Source organism: Argiope bruennichi, chromosome 7, assembly GCF_947563725.1.
Source record: "Argiope bruennichi chromosome 7, qqArgBrue1.1, whole genome shotgun sequence".
NCBI lineage: Eukaryota > Metazoa > Arthropoda > Arachnida > Araneae > Araneidae > Argiope > Argiope bruennichi.
Window position 1 is genome coordinate 13834286 of NC_079157.1, and position 23763 is coordinate 13858048.

The window sequence follows — 23763 nt, forward strand, 5'->3', positions numbered from 1 at the left end:
AATGACTCCAGAAGGTAGGGCCATGAAAGATCAGAAACAAGGATCATGCAGTGGTCCCGCTCTCTGGAATCTCGTAGCCAACGAAATTCTCAAGCAGGTCTGGCCAGAAAATGTACACATCCAAGCCTTTTCAGATGATTTTGTACTGGTTATCGAAGCGGACACAAAAAATAGCCTGGAAAGAGAAACTGAACTTGCAATAGCCAAATTTAACTCCTGGTGCTCAAATAATCAACTTTCCATCTCCACGGAAAAAACAACCCATATTTTATTCAGCAAAATGGTGAGAGGCCCCAGAATCATGTGGAATGGAGACATCATTAAGAGAAACAAATCTATTAAATATCTAGGAGTCCACATTGATGACCAATTAAACTGGCTAGAACACATAGAAAAACAAAGAGAAAAGGCCATTAAAATGCACCAAAACCTCAAAAGAATCGTTGGCAGCACATGGGGAATCTCTCAGAAACACAAAAGAGTTCTGTTATATCAGTGAATAGTTTTGATGTCCGTTTCTTTTGTCAAACCACTTTATATTAAACCACTAACCACTGTCTTTATATTAAACCACTAAATTTATAAAGCATTATGTCTAATGATAAGTGTAAAAATGCTCTCTGATCTTAAATGCAATATATGATGGCCATTTTTATTTTTGCTTCTAAACTCCAAAAAAATGTAAAATGAAACAAGAATTGGAAGCTAAGTTGATTTTCTATCAAAAGTTATCTCCAGCAATACTAATGTGTAAATTTCACTACCGCACCCATATGATACTCCAATAACAACCTTTAAGAGCCATTTATTTTTCAGGTTTCAGTGAGTCATTAAAAAGACAAGAGTAGAGAATAAAAACAACCAAAAAAACTGAAATCTGTTATTGCACATTTTATATTATCATATGAGAACATCCTTATTTTTAAGTCATTTTTTGTTTTAATGAATTTATGTCGTTAACCATTTTAAACTAATTTGAAACAATCACGTGATAATTATCAGATTACGCATGAGTCGATATTTAGAAAACGATCGGATTTTTTTTTTTTTCTGAAATTCTGTCGAGTTCCAAGGCTACATCTCCAGACCAAGCATTTTGTGTGTGTGTGTGTGTGTGTGTGTGTGTGTGTGTGTGTGTGTGTGTGTGTGTGTGTGTGTGTGTGTGTGTGTGTGTGTGTGTGTGTGTGTGAAAATCCGGTTTAAACTTTCCATCCTGGGAGGCATGATTTTTTTTGTACAAGCAAAAACGACGAGCACAACACAGAAAGACACAACACGAAATGAGGAAAACTGATGAAAATGTTAACGCTATAAATATATACTGTGAGATTTTAATATGAATTTCCTTCACGTGTCGACCACAGGCAAGAGAATCATAGGGTTCTTTTAGAAGAATTTGTTAAGTTGGCAGTTTTTATCCCTTCACTCTAGATGTGAAAATCGCTGATGAAAACCTTTTTACAGAGCTTTCTGTAGCGTTAATTAAACAGAAAAAGTGGAATGGGATCAGGAAATATGAGAATATTTTAGAATGAAGTTAATATATGTGGAATTTAAAAAAAAAATTAGGAAATTAATTAAGTTTAAATTAGATTTTAAAATATCATTACATACATATAGCTTTCGACACCTCTCCTCGCTATTTCCGTTTTCTTTGTACTTCTTTAGGCGATAACTACTTATGTCCTATGCTCTTTATTGATCAAACAGGGAATCGGGTACATGGCAGATATTCACGCCAGGTTGTAATTTTTTGTTGGCGATAAGTAGCCAAATATTATTTATCATTTTCTAATAACCCTACAAGCGAAACACTGATGTCTCATAAACGATAATTGCCAATTTTCTGCCTGTGTATTTTTGTGGCTTCCAAAACCTCAAACCAAAGCAATATCATTTTCTGACATGATAATAAATTGATTACCAAATTTTGAATGCGAAATCGGTTACTTTTTTACATATCGCCGTGATGATTCATACATTTGTCTTTCAATGAAACTGATTTTTTGATTCGCTTTTCAAATAACAGTGCCGCCAAAGATTTGAGCTTGGCCTTAATTTTCCTTTAAAACTACTCATTAGTCTGGAATTCTGATAGTTGCTTATTTCAGGAAATAGATAAAATTCACTCAAATCTTGGCCACATTCTCAATGACAGGGAACGAGTATTCACGTTACTTTAACAAATATTGTTCAATTAGTTTATCAATTCGTGTGAAAGAAGCGACAAATATTGGAATATCATGCAGCAAACAGGTCAATCAGTTTACCAGACCTGCAAACATGGAAGATAAATGTTTAGACTACTATGCTCTTTCTTTAAAAGAATATTCAAAGAAAAGTGGGTATTGGAAATTCGATTCACCGATATGATAAATATCTGAATCATCATGGCGATTATATTGGAAAATGACTATGAACCCACATAAGCCTTAGTAATAAATTACTTTTGTTCTATACAATTATCTTTTTTTATGGTTCATCAAGACTTGACAAAAATGACAATCATATTTTTCATAATTTTAAATGGATATGAATAAATATATTTTTTATATACTGGAGAATGGAAAATTTCTCAGTATATTTTCATAATTTTAAATGAATATAACTAAATAAATTTTTTATATACTGGAGAATGGAAAATTCATCATCTCCCCCCCCCTTTAATTAGCCAGTCTCTATCACAATCATTTAGCCAATCGTTTGTGAAATCGTCCTACTTTGTAAATGATTATGATGATGATATGATATAAATATGTGTTCTACATGCAAAAGAAATCCCTTGAAGCTTTCTTCAATACTGCATGGTTTAAAATGAACTCATATAACTTTATATGAGTTCATTCATAACTCAATGAACTTTATAACTCAATGAACTCAATCACATATAACTCAATGAACTTTAATACTGCCCTGCTTTGTTGATGTTTCTTACCATGGTTATATTTCACATTATTTTATTTGCCATGGCATCACATATTTTGACGTAGAAATCCATAAACCCATTCTCGATTTCAAGACTGGTTTAATTCAGTTGTATTCTTGTCAGAGAATATTTCATTCTTTTCCTGTTACTTTCTATTAGCAAGACACATCTATTTTCTATAAATGCTGATCACAAAATGCTTCATCTGCACTGTTCGACTAGAAATAATTTTGAGTACTTTAATAGGTAATATTGTGAATTTTGGAGAGATGATAGGTGTACGGGAAGACAGGGATGAATTTCAGAGATTGACCACTTTGTGGAGGGGAGGGGGGGGGCTGTCTCGAAGAGGTTTTCAGTTCGGTGAATCAGTCGGTGTTATGGACGGGTATGATCAAGACAGCAGATGGGTCACAACAAATTCTGTCGATACTACTTTGTCCAGTGATGGTGGGGTAGTTGGCTGTATACAAGCAGGAAAAGAATACAATAATAGGCAACAAAGATAACAACTTTAAAACGCGGAATAAATAATTTCAAATATCAGTTATCTGTCTTATTTACTACTTTCTGTTAAATACAGGGTGTTTATAAAAGTCCTGGACCCATTTTGATGTTTAATAACTCATAAAATAATAAAGATAGATTTAAATTAATAACATAAATGGTTAAATAGACTCAAAAAGTTTCATGACCCTTGTCAATGAACTTCCACGTGTGCCCCCTTCGTCGCACGGAGAATATCAAGTCGATAGTCAATTTCAAGCCAGGTAGCGACAAGCATGTCGGCATCCACAGAGCCATTTGCGCACTTTATGGCGATTAACAATGCCAGAAACATGAAAGGATGCTTCATCGGAGAACATTATGCTCTTCAGAAAATCAGCAGCATCTTCTATCCTCCTTGGCATATCTTTTGCAAAGGCCATCCTCCTAGGTCTATCGTTCGGTTCCAAAACTTGAACAATTTGAACTTCGTATGCATGCAGTCTTAATTTTTTCTTAATAACCTTGTACACCGTCGAAATTGGCATATCCAATTCTGTTGCCGCTGATCTCACAGATATTCTAGGATTGTGTAAAAATGTCTCTCTGACACGCTCAACATCAAAATCACTTGTGCAAGGACGTCTGGAACGTTTCTTATCTTCGATACTTCCAATTTCTAGAAAATTCTTTTTCCACCGCAAGATGCTGTTTTTGGATGGAGGATCTTTTTGGTAAATTCTTCTGAAATTTCTCTATGCTTGCACTATCGATTTCATTTCTATGAACCACCATAAAATCTGTGCTTTCTCTTGTGATGTATGCATTCTCCTTAATATCCGCTCGAATAAAACATCACATACAAAAGTACTACATAGAACAAACACATCAAAAGTAAACATAACATTGCAATAGTTGACAAAAACAAAAGAGAGAAAAATGCAATTAATAAGTAGACAATATTTAGAAAAGTACAGATATTTAGACTGGAAAATGAAATTATCTGAAATTAACCACACGCGCAGACGATATTTACAAAAGTAAAAATATTCAAACCTGAAAAGGAAAATATACGAGTTATTCCATCAATAAATGTCATAAGTGTGTTTATATCTTTATTATTTTATGAGTTATTAAACATCAAAATGGGTCCGGGACTTTATAAACACCCTGTATGTTGATTATCGTTTTATTTATACAATTATGTTGAATTTTATTATGTTTGAAAAATAATACTGATCATCTAAATCATTTTTCTTATGAATAAAATCGACTTCGTCTCTTTTATAATCCATTTATTTTATCAAAATTTGTTTGCATGTGCTGTCGTTGAGTCTATAAGTGATATATAACAATAAAGATGAAAATTTTCTGCGTTCTTGAATACAATGTATTGTTTTCAAATATTCAGTGGAAGTAAATGTATCCGTTCCGTATTTTTCCAGGTTGGAGAATGGGAACACAACACCGCTGGCAAGATCCGGAAGACCGGAAACTACTCTCGCCAGCCGGAAGTTTCCATCAGCCTCCGAAACAAAACACTTGTCATTACGACGATTCTGGTGAGTACTCAACTTCTTTACTTCATTTATTCAGAAGAGCTGCGGTGGCCTGGTGATGAGGTCTCGGCCTCGGGGCCGTAGGATTCTAAGTTGGACACCCGATTCCACCGAAAGTCCGTCTGGGTGTGGGTATAAGCCCAACTGTTTTCCTAGTCCTTTGATTGCAGCTCAAAATCCCAAATTCCGCTCATTTATTTGGCCACGTTTGCAGAACACTGCTTGTAAGTGCGAATATATCAAATCCCGATTTTAATTTTCACAACCAGTATCTTTAAGCATAGGGATAGCATTACTTTTGATAGGATTATAAAGCCATTTAAAAATACAGGGTGTTTATAAAGTCCCAGACCCATTTTGATGTTTAATAACACATAAAATAATAAAGATATAAACACACTTATGGCATTTATTGATGGAATAACTCATATATTTTCTTTTTCAGGTTTGAATATTTTTACTTTTGTAAATATCGTCTGCGCGTGTGGTTAATTTCAGATAATTTCATTTTCCAGTCTAAATATCTGTACTTTTCTAAATATTGTCTACTTATTAATTGCATTTTTCTCTCTTTTGTTTTTGGCAACTATTGCAATGTTATGTTTACTTTTGATGTGTTTGTTCTATGTAGTACTTTTGTATGTGATGTTTTATTCGAGCGGATATTAAGGAGAATGCATGCACCACAAGAGAAAGCACAGATTTTATGGTGGTTCATAGAAATGAAATCGATAGTGCAAGCACAGAGAAATTTCAGAAGAATTTACCAAAAAGATCCTCCATCCAAAAACAGCATCTTGCGGTGGAAAAAGAATTTTCTAGAAATTGGAAGTATCGAAGATAAGAAACGTTCCAGACGTCCTTGCACAAGTGATTTTGATGTTGAGCGTGTCAGAGAGACATTTTTACACAATCCTAGAATATCTGTGAGATCAGCGGCAACAGAAATGGATATGCCAATTTCGACGGTGTACAAGGTTATTAAGAAAAAATTAAGACTGCATGCATACAAAGTTCAAATTGGTCAAGTTTTGGAACCGAACGATAGGCCTAGGAGGATAGCCTTTGCAACAGATATGCTAAGGAGGATAGAAGATGCTGCTGATTTTCTGAAGAGCATAATGTTCTCCGATGAAGCATCCTTTCATGTTTCTGGCATTGTTAATCGCCATAATGTGCGCAAATGGCTCTGTGGATGCCGACATGCTTGTCGCTACCTGGCGTGAAATTGACTATCGACTTGCTATTCTCCGTGCGACGAAGGGGGCACACGTGGAAGTTCATTGACAAGGGTCATGAAACTTTTTGAGTCTATTTAACCATTTATGTTATTAATTTAAATCTATCTTTATTATTTTATGAGTTATTAAACATCAAAATGGGTCCGGGACTTTATAAACACCCTGTATAATTTTAAAGCAATTTTATTGAAGCAGAAACAAACGAGAGCTGTCACACTGAAACTTTCTCCTTTATTCTCTAATAAATGTGTTATTCCTCGTTCCCTAATAAGGCTGCAGTTGCTTAGATTTTTATTTTTCAGAATTATGAAAGAAATATTATTATGAAAGAAATACGTTCTGTAATATAGTACAAAAAATTTTCTTTATTTATTAACCGTATGCCACAGACGGTAATTTTGTATAGTTACTGAAGAGCAATGATTTTTAGCCATTAAATAGCGCTAAGTAATCAGTACTCACGTACCATAAGATCGAATTTCTATTTTATGCAGAATAAATTTGTACAGATAGAAGACCAACATTTGGTACATATCTATAATTGAAGTCCTAAGGTCAAAGCTATATTTCATTTGTCTAAGGCACTGAGTTTTCGAGTTATTGCGTCTAATGCATGGGAAATTACAGACGGACAATCAACTCTTCGACATATTAAAAGTTCAAAATTTGATAAGGACCTGCAGTTTAGATGTTAAACTGTGAACCAAGCTGCATTTGCCGAAAAGTATTGAGGTTTTGACATATCGCATATTCACGCATGAGATATTACTGTCAGAATAACAGTTAACCTTTTGATTAAGTTCCGAACTCGATTTGGAATGACGACTGAAAATTATTGCTTTCTTCATTCACAATAATTTATTTAATAGTGAAGATTGGTGCCAGGGTTTTAAGTAACTTGAAGACACAGGTTTGCCTTTTTGTGGTTTATTGGTAACATCAACAAATTTAGACTGAAAATTTTAATAACAGAGAACTGAATTAATAACAATTTAAGCAATACTTGATAGACAAAAGTCACATGATGACACCATAGTACCCACGAAAATATTACAAGATGTAGCAGGCCTAGAGAACTACACATACAATAATATTCGGCAGAGAACCGAGATCACACTCAACATAGTACATGATATTCAATTTCGCTTCTGGTAGAAAAAGAAATAATCTAGGATGGACATTGAGACCACGTGGTATTTACACGATTGACAGCTGTCTTCGCCCAAGAAGATCAAGTATTCACCTGAATTCTTAACAACGATTTATATGAAATACCAGTACATCAGATTTTGTATATTCCAGCCATTTTCGTTTATAGTTTTGTATTACAATAGTTCATGTCCACATGATAGAAATCTTTAAATCGCTTTGATAGAAATCTATAGATTTGATGTTGAAGCAAGTTTTTCTTCTAAAACAAAGCGAGCGTTTTTAATGATCTTGTTCACAGATAGACAGATAAATATAATTTTAAAAATTAATTTTTTGGATTCTAGGATGTCTGAAACATGGAGATTGTTTAATAATTCGTGATTAAATTTATTGAAGATTATAATACTTTCTTTTTATATAAATTCGTTTAAGATACATTTTAGCTACATTATCATTATTGGTAAAGAAATAATATACAATTCAAATCCTTCATTTGGCCAGTTTTAATTTAATCTTTAAAAAAAAACTAAAATAGAGTATATATTTTAATGTATTGTATCAGCACCTTATTTTTCTTCTTAAAAGAAAGGAGAAATTGATTCAGAATTTACTAATCAATTCTTGACAAATAAGAATGTCATACGTATTCGGAGAGGAGAAGTGGAAAATGAAATTGAAAAAAGTAATAAGAACTATATTTCGAAATAGTATTTATTTCGAAAATTAGGATTCTACGAAGATAATATACGATATTATTGATGAATACACAACTATAATCTCCAGGTCTCTGTATTTAAGAAAATAAAGGATTGTAAGCAGAATGTCAATCAATTTCAATTTATTCTCATAGTCATGTGATTTTGAAATTAATGTAAATTATAAATTCAATCATCTAAAATTCCATCTGGCGAAAAGAAGAAACTCATTTGAATGTAGTTGTATTTGTTTTAACTAGAAAAATATAGGGAAGTATGGTTAAGACTTAACACAAGTTTATATAACATTTACTAGAAGTGTGATAAGACAATGTATGCATCTTAGTGATGTGATTTAAAAATAAATATCAATAGTAAATTCAATATTCTAAAATTTAAAATTTCGAAAAATTCCCAAGATTAAAAATAAATGAAAGTGAATTTCAAAATTATATATGGAAAAGATTCAAACATTATTGTTGCATGGGTTGGACAAAAGTGGCAATTTAGTTTAATGCAATTACATTTATTTTAATTAGAAAAAGATAGGAAAGTGTGAGGGAAGATTTAACTCAAGTTATATTAACATTTTCTAGAAGTGTGATAAGAGAATAATTGCATACCTCTTATTTTTAGATTGCAAAATAATAAAATCGTAAAATATTATAAAGTACAAAAATGGCAAAATAATTTCCTGCTGTTCTGAAATCATTGGAAGATTGGGGCTTTTAGATCGGAAGATTCTTTCTTTTTTTACCACCTATGGAGGTGCTTATGCTCGTTTGGTTTCATTAACAATAAATCTAGTAATCGAATTTGAAATAAAAAGGCCATAAGAAACAGTAGAGTTATCTATATACCGATCAAATCTAATGTAACAAAACTAAGTAATAAGTAACAAAAACTCTCATTATATGCAAAATATCTGTATAAAAAGAAGTAAAATATTGTGGAGTAAGTTTAAATGTACTTAAACAGGTACAAAGACTGATTTCTCAGTATTTGTACCTCTTCTTTAAATTGTACTCAATGGTAAAAAAAAATGTACTTTACCGATGCTTTAAGTTGAAGAAAATGGTAGCAATTCAGTAATAGGCTGTAGGATAGAAAACTAATTATGTAATATTTTTAAAATCTTTGAACAAAAGCTTAATATCATTATTTTTTTAAAAAGTGATGATATTAGTCTTGTCATTTAGCTATAAAATATATTTTTTGGAGATTCAAATAATTAAATTATGAAAAGTCAAATTGAAATAGTTAGAAATAGAATATTGTTACGAAATTTCCGGGTTAGTTTGGATAGTGGGAGTTATATGGTGTGGTGAACGCTCCATCAGCAGGCGGCAGTAGAAAATGAAACAACGACGTTTATTTACACGAAGAAACACAGGACAGCACAAAGACAACTATATACAGCACAAAAGTTGATTATCTTCAGCTGAGACTTGCAGCATACAACAGCACACACAGCAGCACATAAAACAGCAGCATACAAGTCTCTACTGTAGACAGTAGCGCACAGCTTAGTTCAGCACTAGCTTGACTCCGTCGCTGCTCTGCTTATCTCTGAAAGGCCAGTTCTTTGCCACCGATCCCGACTACGACGACGACCCTAGCAGCCGCGAGCGCCTCCTTTTATAGGTCTCATTGAGAGGGGCTAGAAGCCTCTCAACCAATCAGGGGCGTTCGAGGCGTATCTCGGTTCCTACGGGACGGATCAGGAAAATTCTCGATGTTTCGGGTATAATCTATTTTGGCGCCAAAGTCGCCAAATTCGTCGCCAAGTAGCCTAATGGTCGCCAAGTTTGTCGCCAAGCTCCGGGACCTCCGACGTGACACACGGACTCCGTCCAATATAGATGACTGTAAAACATTCCTTCCGATGGTGGAACCAACCATGCTGGGAAGCAGCATTACAGATTCGTAACAATATAAATAAATATATTGCCATAAATTTATAATTCGCTATTTAATAATTAATTTAAAATGTCTGATATAGTATAATATAAGCCTCATGTGAAATGTACCTTTATACGGTAAATGAAAATGCTAGAAGTTTCATGCACTCATTGCATTCATAAATAGACAATTATAGAATTTTTTGTGTTCAATCATGTGAAATCTTCCAAAGTTACTAATAATTTTCTTACAAAAAGTGTCTATGATTCCTTCTAAGCGATATGAAATGTATTTAAATAAAGTAAAAACTTATAATTAATTTAGAAAAACCTACATATGGAGCTCTGACATAATTCAAATTGATTAGCCATTTCAGTGAGTCAGGAATGACAAATAAATTTTAAAAATTGCATCTTTCTGCTTACGATATCAACATTGAAACAGACAGTTTTCACCTGATCTAATTATCTAATTGAACTCCAATAATTTGGAATCTGCAATCACTTTTCTAAAGAAATTGGCCCACATAATTGTTTCCTTATGAGAAAAAATATCTCCCATTGGCAACTATTCTGACTGCAGCTGTCAAGTTATTGCCAAAACACTCGTTGATTTGTCTGTTTTTGAATAGCATGGTTAAAAGTATAGAGTCCTATATTATCTTCTTCTGATTGATATTTTTATCCATACTAGACCTCAATTCATAAGTGTTGCCCGAATGAAATGTGGACTAGTGAAAAGAATATCTTTATTCGAAATCAAAAGAAAGTAGCAAGGGCATTGTAACACAGATCCCAACGTTGAGGTAGCGGGTCTATGCATTTGCTGTATAAAGACAGTGGTTGATTCTTGGGGAAGACCTACACAGCTTCATTTCGCCATCCGGATGGAAATGAGTCCCCTGAAATGCTCTCTTGTCGTCAAAGATGTGGAAGTCATAGGGTCACAAATTCGGACTGTAAGGTGGGTGTTTCAACACTTTCCACCGGAATATTTTCAAAGTCATGTGGGTTTCACTAGAGACATGTGGGTAGGTATTGTCATGGAGAAAGATTACTTGTTATGTGATTAGGCCTGACCATTTGAAATACTAATATCCAAAAATATTTACAGCTATCGACTGATGCAAAGTTCTTCAGAAACCTTCAATAATATTCAAGATAAAAGAAAAAAAAAATGTTGGTATAAACCAGTTAACGGTTTTTGACGAGTATATTCGTCATTAAAAATTATAACATTTTGGGTTTTGACGAGTTTATTCGTCAGGTTTAATAAGTAGTGACAATTTTTATTTTAAATTACAATTTTAGTAAAAATTGAAACGAAATCGTATATTTCAAGATGTTTAAAATATCTTGAGATCAAGTAGAAATCAAAGAAACAAATAAAAGATTATTATACGTTGTACCGCAATGCTTTGTTCTATACAACTCTTTAACATCAAATTAGAATAATAAATTATTTTTTTTATGTTTCTTTTCGATCATATACAAAAAAAGTGTATGTTAGTTTGAGTAAATAAATAAATGTGATTATTGAAATAAAAAAAGTCATTTCATTAAAACATAATTTCATATTACGCATATTCTGTATTGAAGAAGGAATTCGTCATCGCCAAATTATCACGACACAATTAAGATGCGCATTTTCCGAAGAGATCGAAGCAATTAACCCTTAACTGGGGACGTGCGGTCTGTGAGACCGCTAGCGATGGATTTTCTGTCACCCCTATTCTATTTTTAGCTCAATTGAATGGATTGACCCTGTAGCCTCCTGTTTTGTGACCTTCAATACACGTGCACTTTTTCAACTGATTTCAGCAGATGCTTTTTAAAGTAATTCAGTTATCTCTTCGAGCGCGGTCTCTAAGACCGCATCTCCCTGTTAGTGTCCCAGTGATAAACAAGGCTTAGCAGATGGCGCTAAAACTTGGGGTCCGAAATATCATCCAGTTTATTGATCCTATTATGAAGCACTGCTCCAGACACTTTTAAATGAAGCGGAAAGGGATTTTAGTGATAAGGATAATTGTACAGAAGAGTTTTCCGATGAAAGTTCGTATTCAACTGATTCTGATATGTATGTTCAAACATAATGAATTTTTCTAGTGATAATGTATTTTGAAAAATTTATAAAATATATTAATATACGAACAGATATATATACAGAATTTATAGGTTGATTTTTATATTGGTTCTCAACCTGTATGTTTAAAATGAACTAGAAAACCGTGCTATGAAAGTCACACAAGCCGATAAAAAAAGGGCCAATTTTACCCATTGTCATTTTTTTTTATTTTTCATATAAATGTTGAATTTTACATCATAGTGTCTTCTATATACCTTCATATACTGTAAAAACAAATATGATTTAAAAAGTAATATGCTTTTTCAAGAATATTATTTATTGTAACATGTAATTTGAGAAGAAAACTATATTCCAACGCATTTTCTTTTTTCAATGATAATATATTTTGAAAAATTTCTAAAACATATCTATATATCAAGAAAAATATCTGCAAAATATATTGGCAGTTTTTCATATTAATACAATTATTAGAAAATTTAATTTGAGTGTAAATGAAATGCGGTCTCGTAGACCGTACCTCCCCAGTTAAGGGTTAACTGTTTAAAAAACCCAACATAAATGATCCAAGATATTCTAATAAGAATATCTTGGAATCTCATTAGAAGGCTTTTTTAATCTTAGAAGATTACTGAATCTAATCCATGATGAATTATCACCACATCGTGCCAGCAAACTGTATGAAAGCGAACATGTCAATAGATATGATTACTTCATCACTTAATCTCACCCTGTATTTTTTTTTTGTCTTCTTATTCATTCAATCTCACGATGCATTATTTATCTTCCTATTCACTTTATTATTATCACTATTATTTCATTCTTAACTACATTTTTGTGTTTTCATTTATATTTTTAAAGAAATATGCGCATTTTTTGCCATTTTCTTCATACAACAACAATGTCCGAAGGTTAAGAACCACAGAGTTAAGCACTCCGGGAATGCTGTTAATTTTAATAAGCTTCTCGGAGTGCCAGGATATTAAAACCAATATCCCAATGGAATATTAAAAAAAGTATTTTATTGCTCAGAGAATATAACATTTTAAAATATTTGATCAATTAAATAATCGTGAAAATTCTCATGCAAAAATATTCAAATTTAAATACACTTTTTAAAACTATTCAATATGAAATATTTAATAGACGCAATGCATTTTAAATAAAAGCTTATTTTTTTTACTAACATAAGGTTATTTAAGATTTATTCAACGACGAATAATTACAGAAAAAAATTAATTACATAACTTAATATAGTTTTTTTTCCTAAAAATTAATTAAGATTAGAACGATTTTTTCCATGTATATACAAAAACATATATATAAAGAAAACAGGCAGTGAATTAATTTTTTATACTATTTCACTTTTCTAACACAGCCATAAAAGAAACCACACCTTATGAGGAAAAAACTATAAACACACAAACAATGAACTTTTTTAATGCACAAAAGTATCTTCCTCGACGTAAAATTCCTTTTTGCATTTCGCATTCCACGACTTTTTCTTTGTCGTGTTCTTTCTTCTGCTGTCGTTCTTTTTCAGAACATTATTCGATTTTTCCAAGCACATACATTCCGAACCTTATTTCTTTCGTAAGCGTTGAACGGTTCTTTAAAAGAGTTTGTTTGTTTTTACTTTTGAAGATGAAGGTTATTTTTTATTTCTTTTATTTATTGTTTTTCCATTTTCATTTGTGCTCCCCTATCCCATTTATTCCTTCTTTTCTTCGCTCTTCTTTATTGCTTTTTTTTTCTTTTCCAGTCTACGCTTTTTCCCAAAAAACAAACACCTAACTTCAGCTTTCAGTGAATGATTTTTGGCTAAAAAAACTAAAAATAAATACTGCTTGGCTTCAAATCTTTTTTCGCTCTCTAAAAGTGAAGGAAGCTAGTCTCTTTCCTGCTTATTTTTTCGCCATCAATCTTTCTTGCCGTGATTTCTCATAAATATTGCTTCGTTACGCGGACATAGTGAATGCAATCTCATTTGTAATTCAATGTAAATCGATAGAATAGTTTAGAAAGCAAATAGTTTTTTTTTGCTGTTTAAAAGAAGAATTTTGGTGGAAGACACAGAATAATGCATAAAATTAGCTGTTACAAAGTTGCTAATTATTGTAAGGTGGAATAATTAAATTGCAAGCAGAATTATTAAAAAAATCAATGTCTAGTGAGAACTTTCAACACAACAGATTTTCGAAATGTTGGCGGTTCGAAAATCACATGATGAAGTCTGGAATAGAAGTTCGCAACTGCTTTCTGCAAAATATCTGTTCCAATTTTTTTGACCTCGGTTTCAATTGCTACTCTCAAGTCCCGAAATGTGTGAGCTGTGTGAGATACACTGTGTCTTTCAGATGTTCTCATAAAAAAAAGAAGTCGCACAGGTTAAGATCCAGATAGCAAATTGGCCACTCTATACTCTATAATCGTAATTTGTTCTCATAACGGAATCCAACCCTATCAGTCTATCGTGAAAGTGTTCGAAAATGTTTTATCGAAAAACGAGTGTGGTGAGGTCTAACATCATCCTATCTAAACGAATAATCACTTGCCTTGTTTATGTCATGCAAGAATGGGATGGCGCCGTCATTCAATAAGCTTCACCGGTGACATTTTAAATTTTAAAAAAATCGGCCTAATGAGGCCTTTGGTAACGCACATCAAACTGTAAGCCTAAGTGTGTGCAGTGACAGGACTACTGCATGATGAAGATTTTCAGTGACCCATCACCTCCAGATCTGTATGTTAACCTATCCTTGGAGGTGGAAGTGGGCCGCGTCACTGAACCAGATCCGATTAAAATCGATTGCGCCTCTTGGAACCTTATTAATCAACGTGCCTGCAAATTCAATCTTCCTTAAAACATCCAAATCGGTCAATGGTGATTGATTTGAATTTTGTAAGGGAACTACGCCGCTTAAGAATTTACATATTCATTAAATGATACGTTTTTCCTCTCATTGGTTGCCACAAATTTCCATAATTTTAGAGGGAAGTTTCTGTATTGTGCAATTGTCGTATGCATCGTCATTTGGAATACAAACTGTCGGATTCGTAACTAACGTTCTTCGAGTGATTAGACTATGACGCTATGTTCGGGGACCCTACATGTTACACAGCAAAACACTCGTCTTGATGTTTTCTATCTGAATCTGTAAATATTAGATGCTTCATACCTTGTGGGACACCTGTATTTTTAGTAATAACATTTATCCTGCATATAACTTAAACCCCATTCTATTCTTTCAAAAATAACAGAAATTTTCGTTGAGTGCCATAAATACGGCTGCTGTTACTTTATCAATCCCCGATGAACATAATAAAAGATAGGTGTAAAGAACAAAAGGAATTTATTACCTGAAAGTTGTGTATAGCCATAGTTACTTTTCTACGTAATAGCTGTCAAGAATTAGCTGTCTGTCATATCGATGAGTCATGTTTCGCTTCTCTCTTCAAAGAACGACGTCACCAGTGTTTTGTACGATGGGTATTAATGCTCATTTCAAACCTCTCATCAGTATGGCAGGTATTTGAGTTTCCTTATTAAGAAAGAAAATAAAATAGGGATGCCTAGATATTTCCCCTCCAGAGTCCCAATTTTATCCGAGGAGCAAACACGCTTTTGGGGAGTCCAGTAAAACTCACCCCACCCCTTCATTCGAACGATTTGGTTATCAAAATTTTATGTTTCGACAGACTTGTGCCCGTACTCTTCCCCTTTTCGAAGAGGGAAAGGGTAAATGCTCAAGGAGGGGATTTAAAGCCAAATGTTTTTATCGCTTCTCTGGATCAAAGAATTGGCTAGGATGCCAAAATATTAAACAGAAACCGAAGAAAAGATTTAAAGGAACATTAGGGTCCATCTACTTCATTGATGGCAATTACAAGAAGACAACCTGATTCAAATGATCCGTCGACCTGAAAATCCTGATGAATGAAAACTGACATGAAGAATCCTTGGATGGGAAAATTGATTAGGATGCCAAAATACTAATTAGAGACCAGGTAAAAGATTTAAAGGAATATTAGGATCTATCTGATATCATTGATATTAATGTTTTTACAAGAGGATAACATGATTCAAATGATCTTTCTAGCTGAAAAGCCTAATCCATCAACATGATGAATGCCTGGATTGAAGAATTGGCTAGAATGCCAAAGTATTAATTAGCGACTGAAGAAAAGATTCTATTGAGAATTATGGTCCATCTTACACTTCCAATGGCAATGTTTATACAAAAGGACATGAAACCTTATCCTCAACATGATGAATGATTGAATTAAAGAATTTGCTATGATAACAATATACTAATTAAAGATGAAAAAAAATTCAAAGGAACATTAGGGTTCATCTGAGATCGTGGATGGAAGAAGAGGACATGAAACCTGATCCATCGACATGATGAATGATTGAATTAAAGAATCGGCTATGATAACAATATAAACAATATACTAATTAAAGATGAAAAAAAAGGATTCAAAGTAACATTAAGATCCATCTGACAATATGGATGGAAATGGTTTTATGAGAAGAGAGGAAACCTGATGCATCGACATGATGAATGCCTGGATTGAAGAATTAATGGATGGATGTTAATGGACTAGGATGTTAAATTAATAATACGAGAATCATGAAAATTTTCAAAGGAGCATTATGATCCATCTGACATCTTGGATAGAACCGTTTTTACACGAAGACAGGAAACCTGATCCCCTAACATGATGAATGCTTGGATCTTTAAATCAGTTGTGTCAAAAATTAAGTCTAATTGTTCAAGAATTTGGTACTAAATGCAATTTTACCTACTTTAGTATTTTTTTATGATTTATCGGGCCTTGAAAAAAGCCGGCCTACATATCTGAAATGTTTTTAAACATTTACATCAATCTTGCAAAGCCTGAATTATTAGCTTAAATTTTGTAATAGTGTTTATCGTCTTATGTTTTCTTGCAGAATGAACCGTACATGATGAAAGTCGAAGACGAAAACGGAGTGAAATACGAGGGCTATTGTGTGGACTTAATTGAAGCCATCTCGGAAGACCTCAAGTTTCAGTACCGTATTAAGGAAGTCGACGACGGCAGTTACGGTAGAAAGAATGACCTGGGCGAATGGAACGGGATGATTCGAGAACTTATAGACGGGGTAAAGTATACACCTTGGCACTTATACACACATAAAATAAACAGAAAAAAAAGCAATCAGCTTAGTTAATAGTGGTTACGTAGTTAAGATTTTGTAATTTTTTTGAGATAATTAGTGTTGATAAGTTAATTTTTTGGAACTGTCTCATCGCAAATTTAAAACATTTTTAGAGATATAGAATACATGGTAATTCAAAATGAACATAGCGATTACAACGGCTATAACTATTTAATAAAAAAGAATTTATCGATAAGATTAACACATAATGTAGACGGAATTTCAAAATTTTGTATACATATGTCATAGATGTTCTATGTGATTTCCCTTGGTCATACGGACAATATCTAGGGAGTAGTCCATTTCACGTCATATATTCTGAAGCATGTCTGCAGTCACTGACGCAAGCGCATTTCAAATGCGTCCTTTGCTTCCCATGGGAATGTGTATGTGCTCCCCAAATACTTCCCAAAACAAAATAAAACCTCAAAGTGCACATTTGTAATGCGCTTGCATCGGTATGTTCATTGTAGTTCATATATTGTTCATATATTGCGTCGGTAATCTCTATGTTCATTTTGAATTATCCTGTGTATTAAACATGGTTCGTATATTCAAATATTAACCGCAGCAAAAATATATATAAACAAGTAAGAGTGTGATAAATCGAATAGGTAGATTTGCCCTATGAATTTGGTGAATGTTCTATCTCCCATTTTCTACTTTTCTTAATTTTGAACTTTTTTATCTTAAGTGTTAATGGTCTTAAGAAGTCTTAACTGGCCTTTTCGGTTTTTCGTGCTTTAGGTTAAGAAACTCTTTTACATTTCCTCATTTACCACAGGAAACATTGAAACAAACAATTATTCGTTCAGATTCCCCTTCTTATTTAGGAATATAATCAATCAATAAATGTTATCACACTTGGGTATATTTTTCGTTTTATTTTAAACGCTCTTCGTAATAATTAAGATAGGGTATAAAATAATTTTCTGTTCATTCAAATCTTTTAGTTGCTGTTAGGATGAAGTTTTCATTTCAGAACAGATTGTGAAGATATGTATTTTTAACTTGACCATGAACTTAATTAGTAATGACACGAAATAATTCAATAACATTCGTAATTACAATTTCAATTCAGTAATGACGCGAAAAAGATAAAAAGAGATAAATGACAATGCCTCGCATTTTATTCATTCAGGCCATTTTTCCGTCAAGCTAAAACTTTAGGAAATTGTTGAATTTACAATTCTTTGAGGCTTGTGATATATTTATCACTACAATGTTTCGACGCCAGACGATTAAAAGTGTGGTGATCAAACCAAAACTCTCTCCTGCTGCGTCAGACTTTTCTTGTAACTTCAACTTTCATGGACTACTTACTATACAGTAACTTTTGTCTATATTTTGTTTACGCAACATTCTTTGCGCTCGATTGATACACGCCACAGGAGACATTCGCCAAAAATTTCACCTTAACTTCCAGTACATTCTTTCATCTATTAAAGATTAGAATACTAACAGGACTAATAATTATGGGATTAATAACATTGAAATAACTTTATTAATAAACAAGAACATGGTTAAATAAGATACAGGACTAATAACTATTGGATTATTAACATTGAAAAAACTTTATTAATAAACAAAAGCATGGTAAAATAAGATATAGGACTAATAACTATTGGATTATTAACATTGAAATAACTTTACTAATAAACAAGAAGATGACAACATAAGATACATGCTAAGTCCGTTTTAGAATGTCTTTAAAACTTGAATTACTCTAAATGTTATTAATTGTGCAGCTATAAATGTGAATTTGAATTCTAATTTTCATCTAGTCCAAAAAAGATCACATTTGCACGTGTTGCAAAGAGCTATTACATTATAACCATATATTCAGTTATTCAGGTATCCAATTTGATGAAATTTCAGTTTCAAACTAGCGAATGAAATTAGTGACATCTGGTGCACAAATTAATTGTAAATTATACTACAAATTTAGGAATAGGGGAAGAAATACCCATGTTTGTAATACAATCATATGGGAAAGTAGCATTGTTTATAAATCGCCATTTACGACATAATGCTGGATTATGACATAATTCAATTGCATTTTTTTTTAAATCTCACTTCTCAGCAGAAAGAAGATTGGTTTTCATAAATTTCCTTTCTAGAGTGAGAAAACATCTTGGTAAAAAATGCCAAGTTTTCGTCCCTTCAACTATTTTGACAGAAATTATAATCATTCTAAGTCGATTTATACCATTTTTGCACAAATATTAATGAGGAATATATCCTGGTAACCATAAATTTTCTTGTCGTTTCAATTACGCTAAGTGGGTATTAAAGATACTGAATTATCTTAAGTAAAATAGAACTAGCATCTGTAATCTCTTGGCCATCATCTATTATCTTGTCAAATCTCTTTTTAATAATACTTAGAATAATAAAAGTTTGCTTGTTCTGGTAAGAATATTCTCTCCATTTACATTTAAATTTGTAACGAAGAACTCGGAATTATTACGTTTAATAATGTAAATTCTAATAGTCAATTAATGCAGAAATAATAGAGCACTACTGGAGTAATAATCATCTAACTCATTAAAAAAAGGCTGGAATGAAACATATATATTAGAAATATATATTGTTCAGATCTTTCTTTAATATAAAGAAGCAATTAAATGAAAAATTAAATTCTTGGATAGGCTATAGAATAAGCAAATGTTTTAAATTTCTTACGTATTTCTCACAAAATGTCTGTTTAAAATTAAGATTGGCACTCATTGTTAAAATGCTATTAATAATAATTCTATCGTTGCCAGCAATAATTAAAATTATGTCGTAAATATATTTTTAAAGTTGCATATTATTTGAAGAAAATGCTAGAAATATTTTCAGTTAAATTAATAAACGACTATTGCAATTGTATAGTTCTAATAGCATTTTTAAGGCGTAAGAAGGACAGAGATAGTATATGAGAATTCTTAACACATAAGAAGGACACAAAGAGTATATGTGAATTCTTAAGACATAAGAATGACAGAGATGGTAAATATGAATTTTAAGACATAAGAATGACACAGATGGTAAATGTGAATTATTGAGATATAAGAAGGACACAGTTGGTATATGTGAATTCTTAAGACATAAGAATGACTCAGATGGTAAATGTGAATTCTTAAAGCATAAAAATGACACATATGGTATATGTGAATTTTAAGACTTAAGAATGATACAGATGGTAAATGTGAATTATTGAGACATAAGAAGGACACAATTGGTATATATGAATTCTTAAGACATAAGAATAACTTAGATTGTATATATGAATTCTTTCTTTTGTGTAGTTTAATTTGCTGGTATGTGTTAACAACCAATTTGGTATAATATTAATTAATATATAATTCAACTTGGCTGAATTGTAATGATTCATGAAAGAAGGAAAATTGTCATTGAAATACAAAGAGCATAAATATCAATTTTTACCAATATTGCAATCTATTGGCAGACAAAATAAACAGTAGCAGGACGATAATTTGGTCACTTCCAATACCTAATAATATTTTATATTTATAGAAAAAGTTTGGACGATATTTGGCGTGGTGAAAACCCAGTTTAATGTGCCACTTTCTTCGCCAAGGATGCCAACAATAGATGCCAAGTCGCCAATTAAGATGGCTGATCATATAAAAAAACACTGTGAAACAGTTAAAATTACTCATCATTTTTTATCAAAATTGTGAGATTTATTGATCAAGATTGTTTTATCTAAGAACATTTCTGTTTTATCTAAGAACATTTCTTTTTTAATCTTTATGGGTCAGAATTTCTGTATCTCTTTTGAATTCTGAAATAATCAGCTTTTGTAAACCGTCTGTGCCGGTCTGTACTTTAGGCACTAAAATTCGAACATGCGATGCCTTCGGCATCTGAAGAAGGCATTGGGTAGAATTTTTTAACTTAAATATCCTACTGTTTCACTAGCTCCTGGAGCTGGAACCTTACAGCTTCGCTAGCTCATTAGACTCGATGATTCTGAGAATAACAAGAACAGCACAAGGAAAAGTGAAAGCATCCATTCCTAGTATCTTCGATACTAGAGATTAATTATTTTCTTATGAAGAAATTTGAAGGAATAAATACACTTACTTGGTTCAACTAATTCTTCGTTTGAACTGGGAAAGATTTAGGAATTTCCACAAAAATAAACAGCGGGAACTTTTCAGTGATACAAAATCGTTCTGTCGGGACCATATATGCTTCGAAATGTAGACATCAAATACTCATATGCAATATCCCTCAAAATATTTATGATCAAAATATTTTTGATTATTCCAATCATCAGACATCGGTTTATTGAACACTCACAGTCTCATCGAATAATCACAAGAAATCCATGAAAAGAACAGCAAATTACAAAGAATTGCGTTAGAATGGTAAGATAATATTAAAAAGGAAAAGTTTGAAAAAGAAAAACAAACGATTTCAAAAAGATCAAGCAGTTAGTTTTTTTAAATTTAATTTAATTTTATTTATTTATATATCTTCTCTTCTGATAAAATTTACAAATGGGTGATTTCATTCGAATTAAATAATTCAGTAAGAATTTAAAAAAATAAACATTATCTTAGTTCACTTTAAAAATAACACTGAATGCTTATAAGCATTCACAACTTTAATTAAATTCATTAATAGAATGTTTATTTGCGCTGTATTTTTAATTTAAATTTCTCACAAAATTGTTGTAGTAGATTTACAACTCAAAAAGAAGACAAAAATTGTAAACAAATCAGTATTAAGGTTACTAGGATAATTATTTAGTTTCCTTTTTTGAGTTACCATATTGATGATAAACTGGGGAGTACACTAAACTGGGATTCAACCATTTGATTTATATTATAAATTATTCATTAAATGGCAACGAAATGTGTTTGTGTATTTTTAAAACACCCTGTAGCTAGTAAATTTCTAATGTACATAAACTGTTTGTTTTGCATGCGCAGAAGGCGGACATGGCTATCGCCGATCTCACCATCACCTACGTGCGCGAAGAAGCCGTAGACTTTACAATGCCTTTCATGAATCTCGGCATCTCCATTCTCTTCAAGAAACCGACCAAAAAAGTGCCCAAGCTCTTCTCATTTCTCTCGCCCCTCTCTGTAGAGGTCTGGCTCTACATGGCCACGGCCTTCCTTGGTGAGTGCCCTTGCGTTTCCTTGAATTTCTAGCTTTTAAAGGTGATATTTACAAGCATAGTTTCTCTATCTTAAAGAACGGTTGCTGTGCTGCACCTACATGAGCATTGAAAAGATAATTGAATACGAAAACATATTTTTCAAAAATTATTTTAATCGAGAAAAGTCATAAAATGGCTCACGTTCTCATTTCTTTTGTGTGAAGAATTCAGAGGACATTGTGGCGGTTTGGGATATGTGAGAATAGAACCTGGGACCTTGCTGTTCGCAGCCCTGTAACATGACCACGATACAAAAGCAATTGCTCGGGTAGCGTAGCTGTTAACTGGCTTATAAGCTTTCACCACAGACTCTCCCTCCAGTGAGTCGGAGGTGAGACGAACGATATGGCTGTTGAGTGGTGTTGTATTAGCTGTTGATTCTAATGCGCCTGTACCCATTTGAATAGAGCCAAGCGTTATGTCGAGTGTGTGAGTGGTTGCTGATGCTGGTGCTGCGTCAAATGAGTCTGACGATTTTGTGTTGCTGCGTCAAGTGAATCTGACGACTTTGGTTGCGTGTAGATGACGCCACAACAGCTGTACGAAGGTTGAAGGATCATTGTCCGAGGTCACCAATGTAGTGGATTGTGATGAGCGGGGATAGAACCTCGGACCTTGTGGTTAGTTAACAGTAACTTGACCACGATACAAAAGCAATTGCTCGGGTAGCGTAGCTGTTAACTGGCTTATAAGCCTTCACCACAACAAAAACATATATTTGATTTTTTTTTCTTGTCTGTAGGTTCGTGAACACGATAAAACATAAATGGTGGGATGAAGTTATAAATGTGTTTTTTTTCAACAAAATAATAAGTTTCTCTTGCGGTTTGGACGAATTCTGTCAACAGTAGTATTTCCAGTTCGTTCATTTGTGTCAATATGAATAAGATTACTCATCAGCACAAACAGATATAAAGATGAGACTTCATAAACATGACTTTATATACAAATTTATACAGACTTTATATACAAATTTATAAACATGAATGCAGCTCTGCAATGAATTTTAGAACAAATCCATCTGAATGTAGCTCATCACTTTATTTTCATGTGTGTGAACATTATAGTTAAACAAATACAGAAAATTTGCAAGCGAAAATCGGCATTAGATCTTGTCTTCAAAATTATAACTCATTAAAAACTTTTGACCAAATAGATCTTAAGAAAAACATCCGAAGTCCATTCAGATTTCATAAATGTGCTATAAAAAAGCGAAATTTTGTGGTAGTAAACAAGACATATAAACCTGAAAGCACCCTCATTGGCTTCTAAAGAGGATTGTATATTGTTTATGACAGAATAATCACTGTCCATATACAGTGGAACCTC

The 23763-nt window shown here is 32.6% G+C and overlaps 1 protein-coding gene across 1 annotated transcript in view; it reads left to right on the top strand.

Moving 5' to 3' along the window:
- LOC129976140 (glutamate receptor ionotropic, kainate 2-like) overlaps window positions 1–23763 on the top strand; it is a 435413-nt gene that overhangs the window by 392637 nt on the left and 19013 nt on the right. Inside the window, exons 9-11 of the mRNA XM_056089551.1 lie at window positions 4858–4974; window positions 17004–17195; window positions 22202–22394. Of these exons, the coding sequence (XP_055945526.1) occupies window positions 4858–4974; window positions 17004–17195; window positions 22202–22394 (502 nt within the window). The remainder of the gene's footprint in view (window positions 1–4857; window positions 4975–17003; window positions 17196–22201; window positions 22395–23763) is intronic.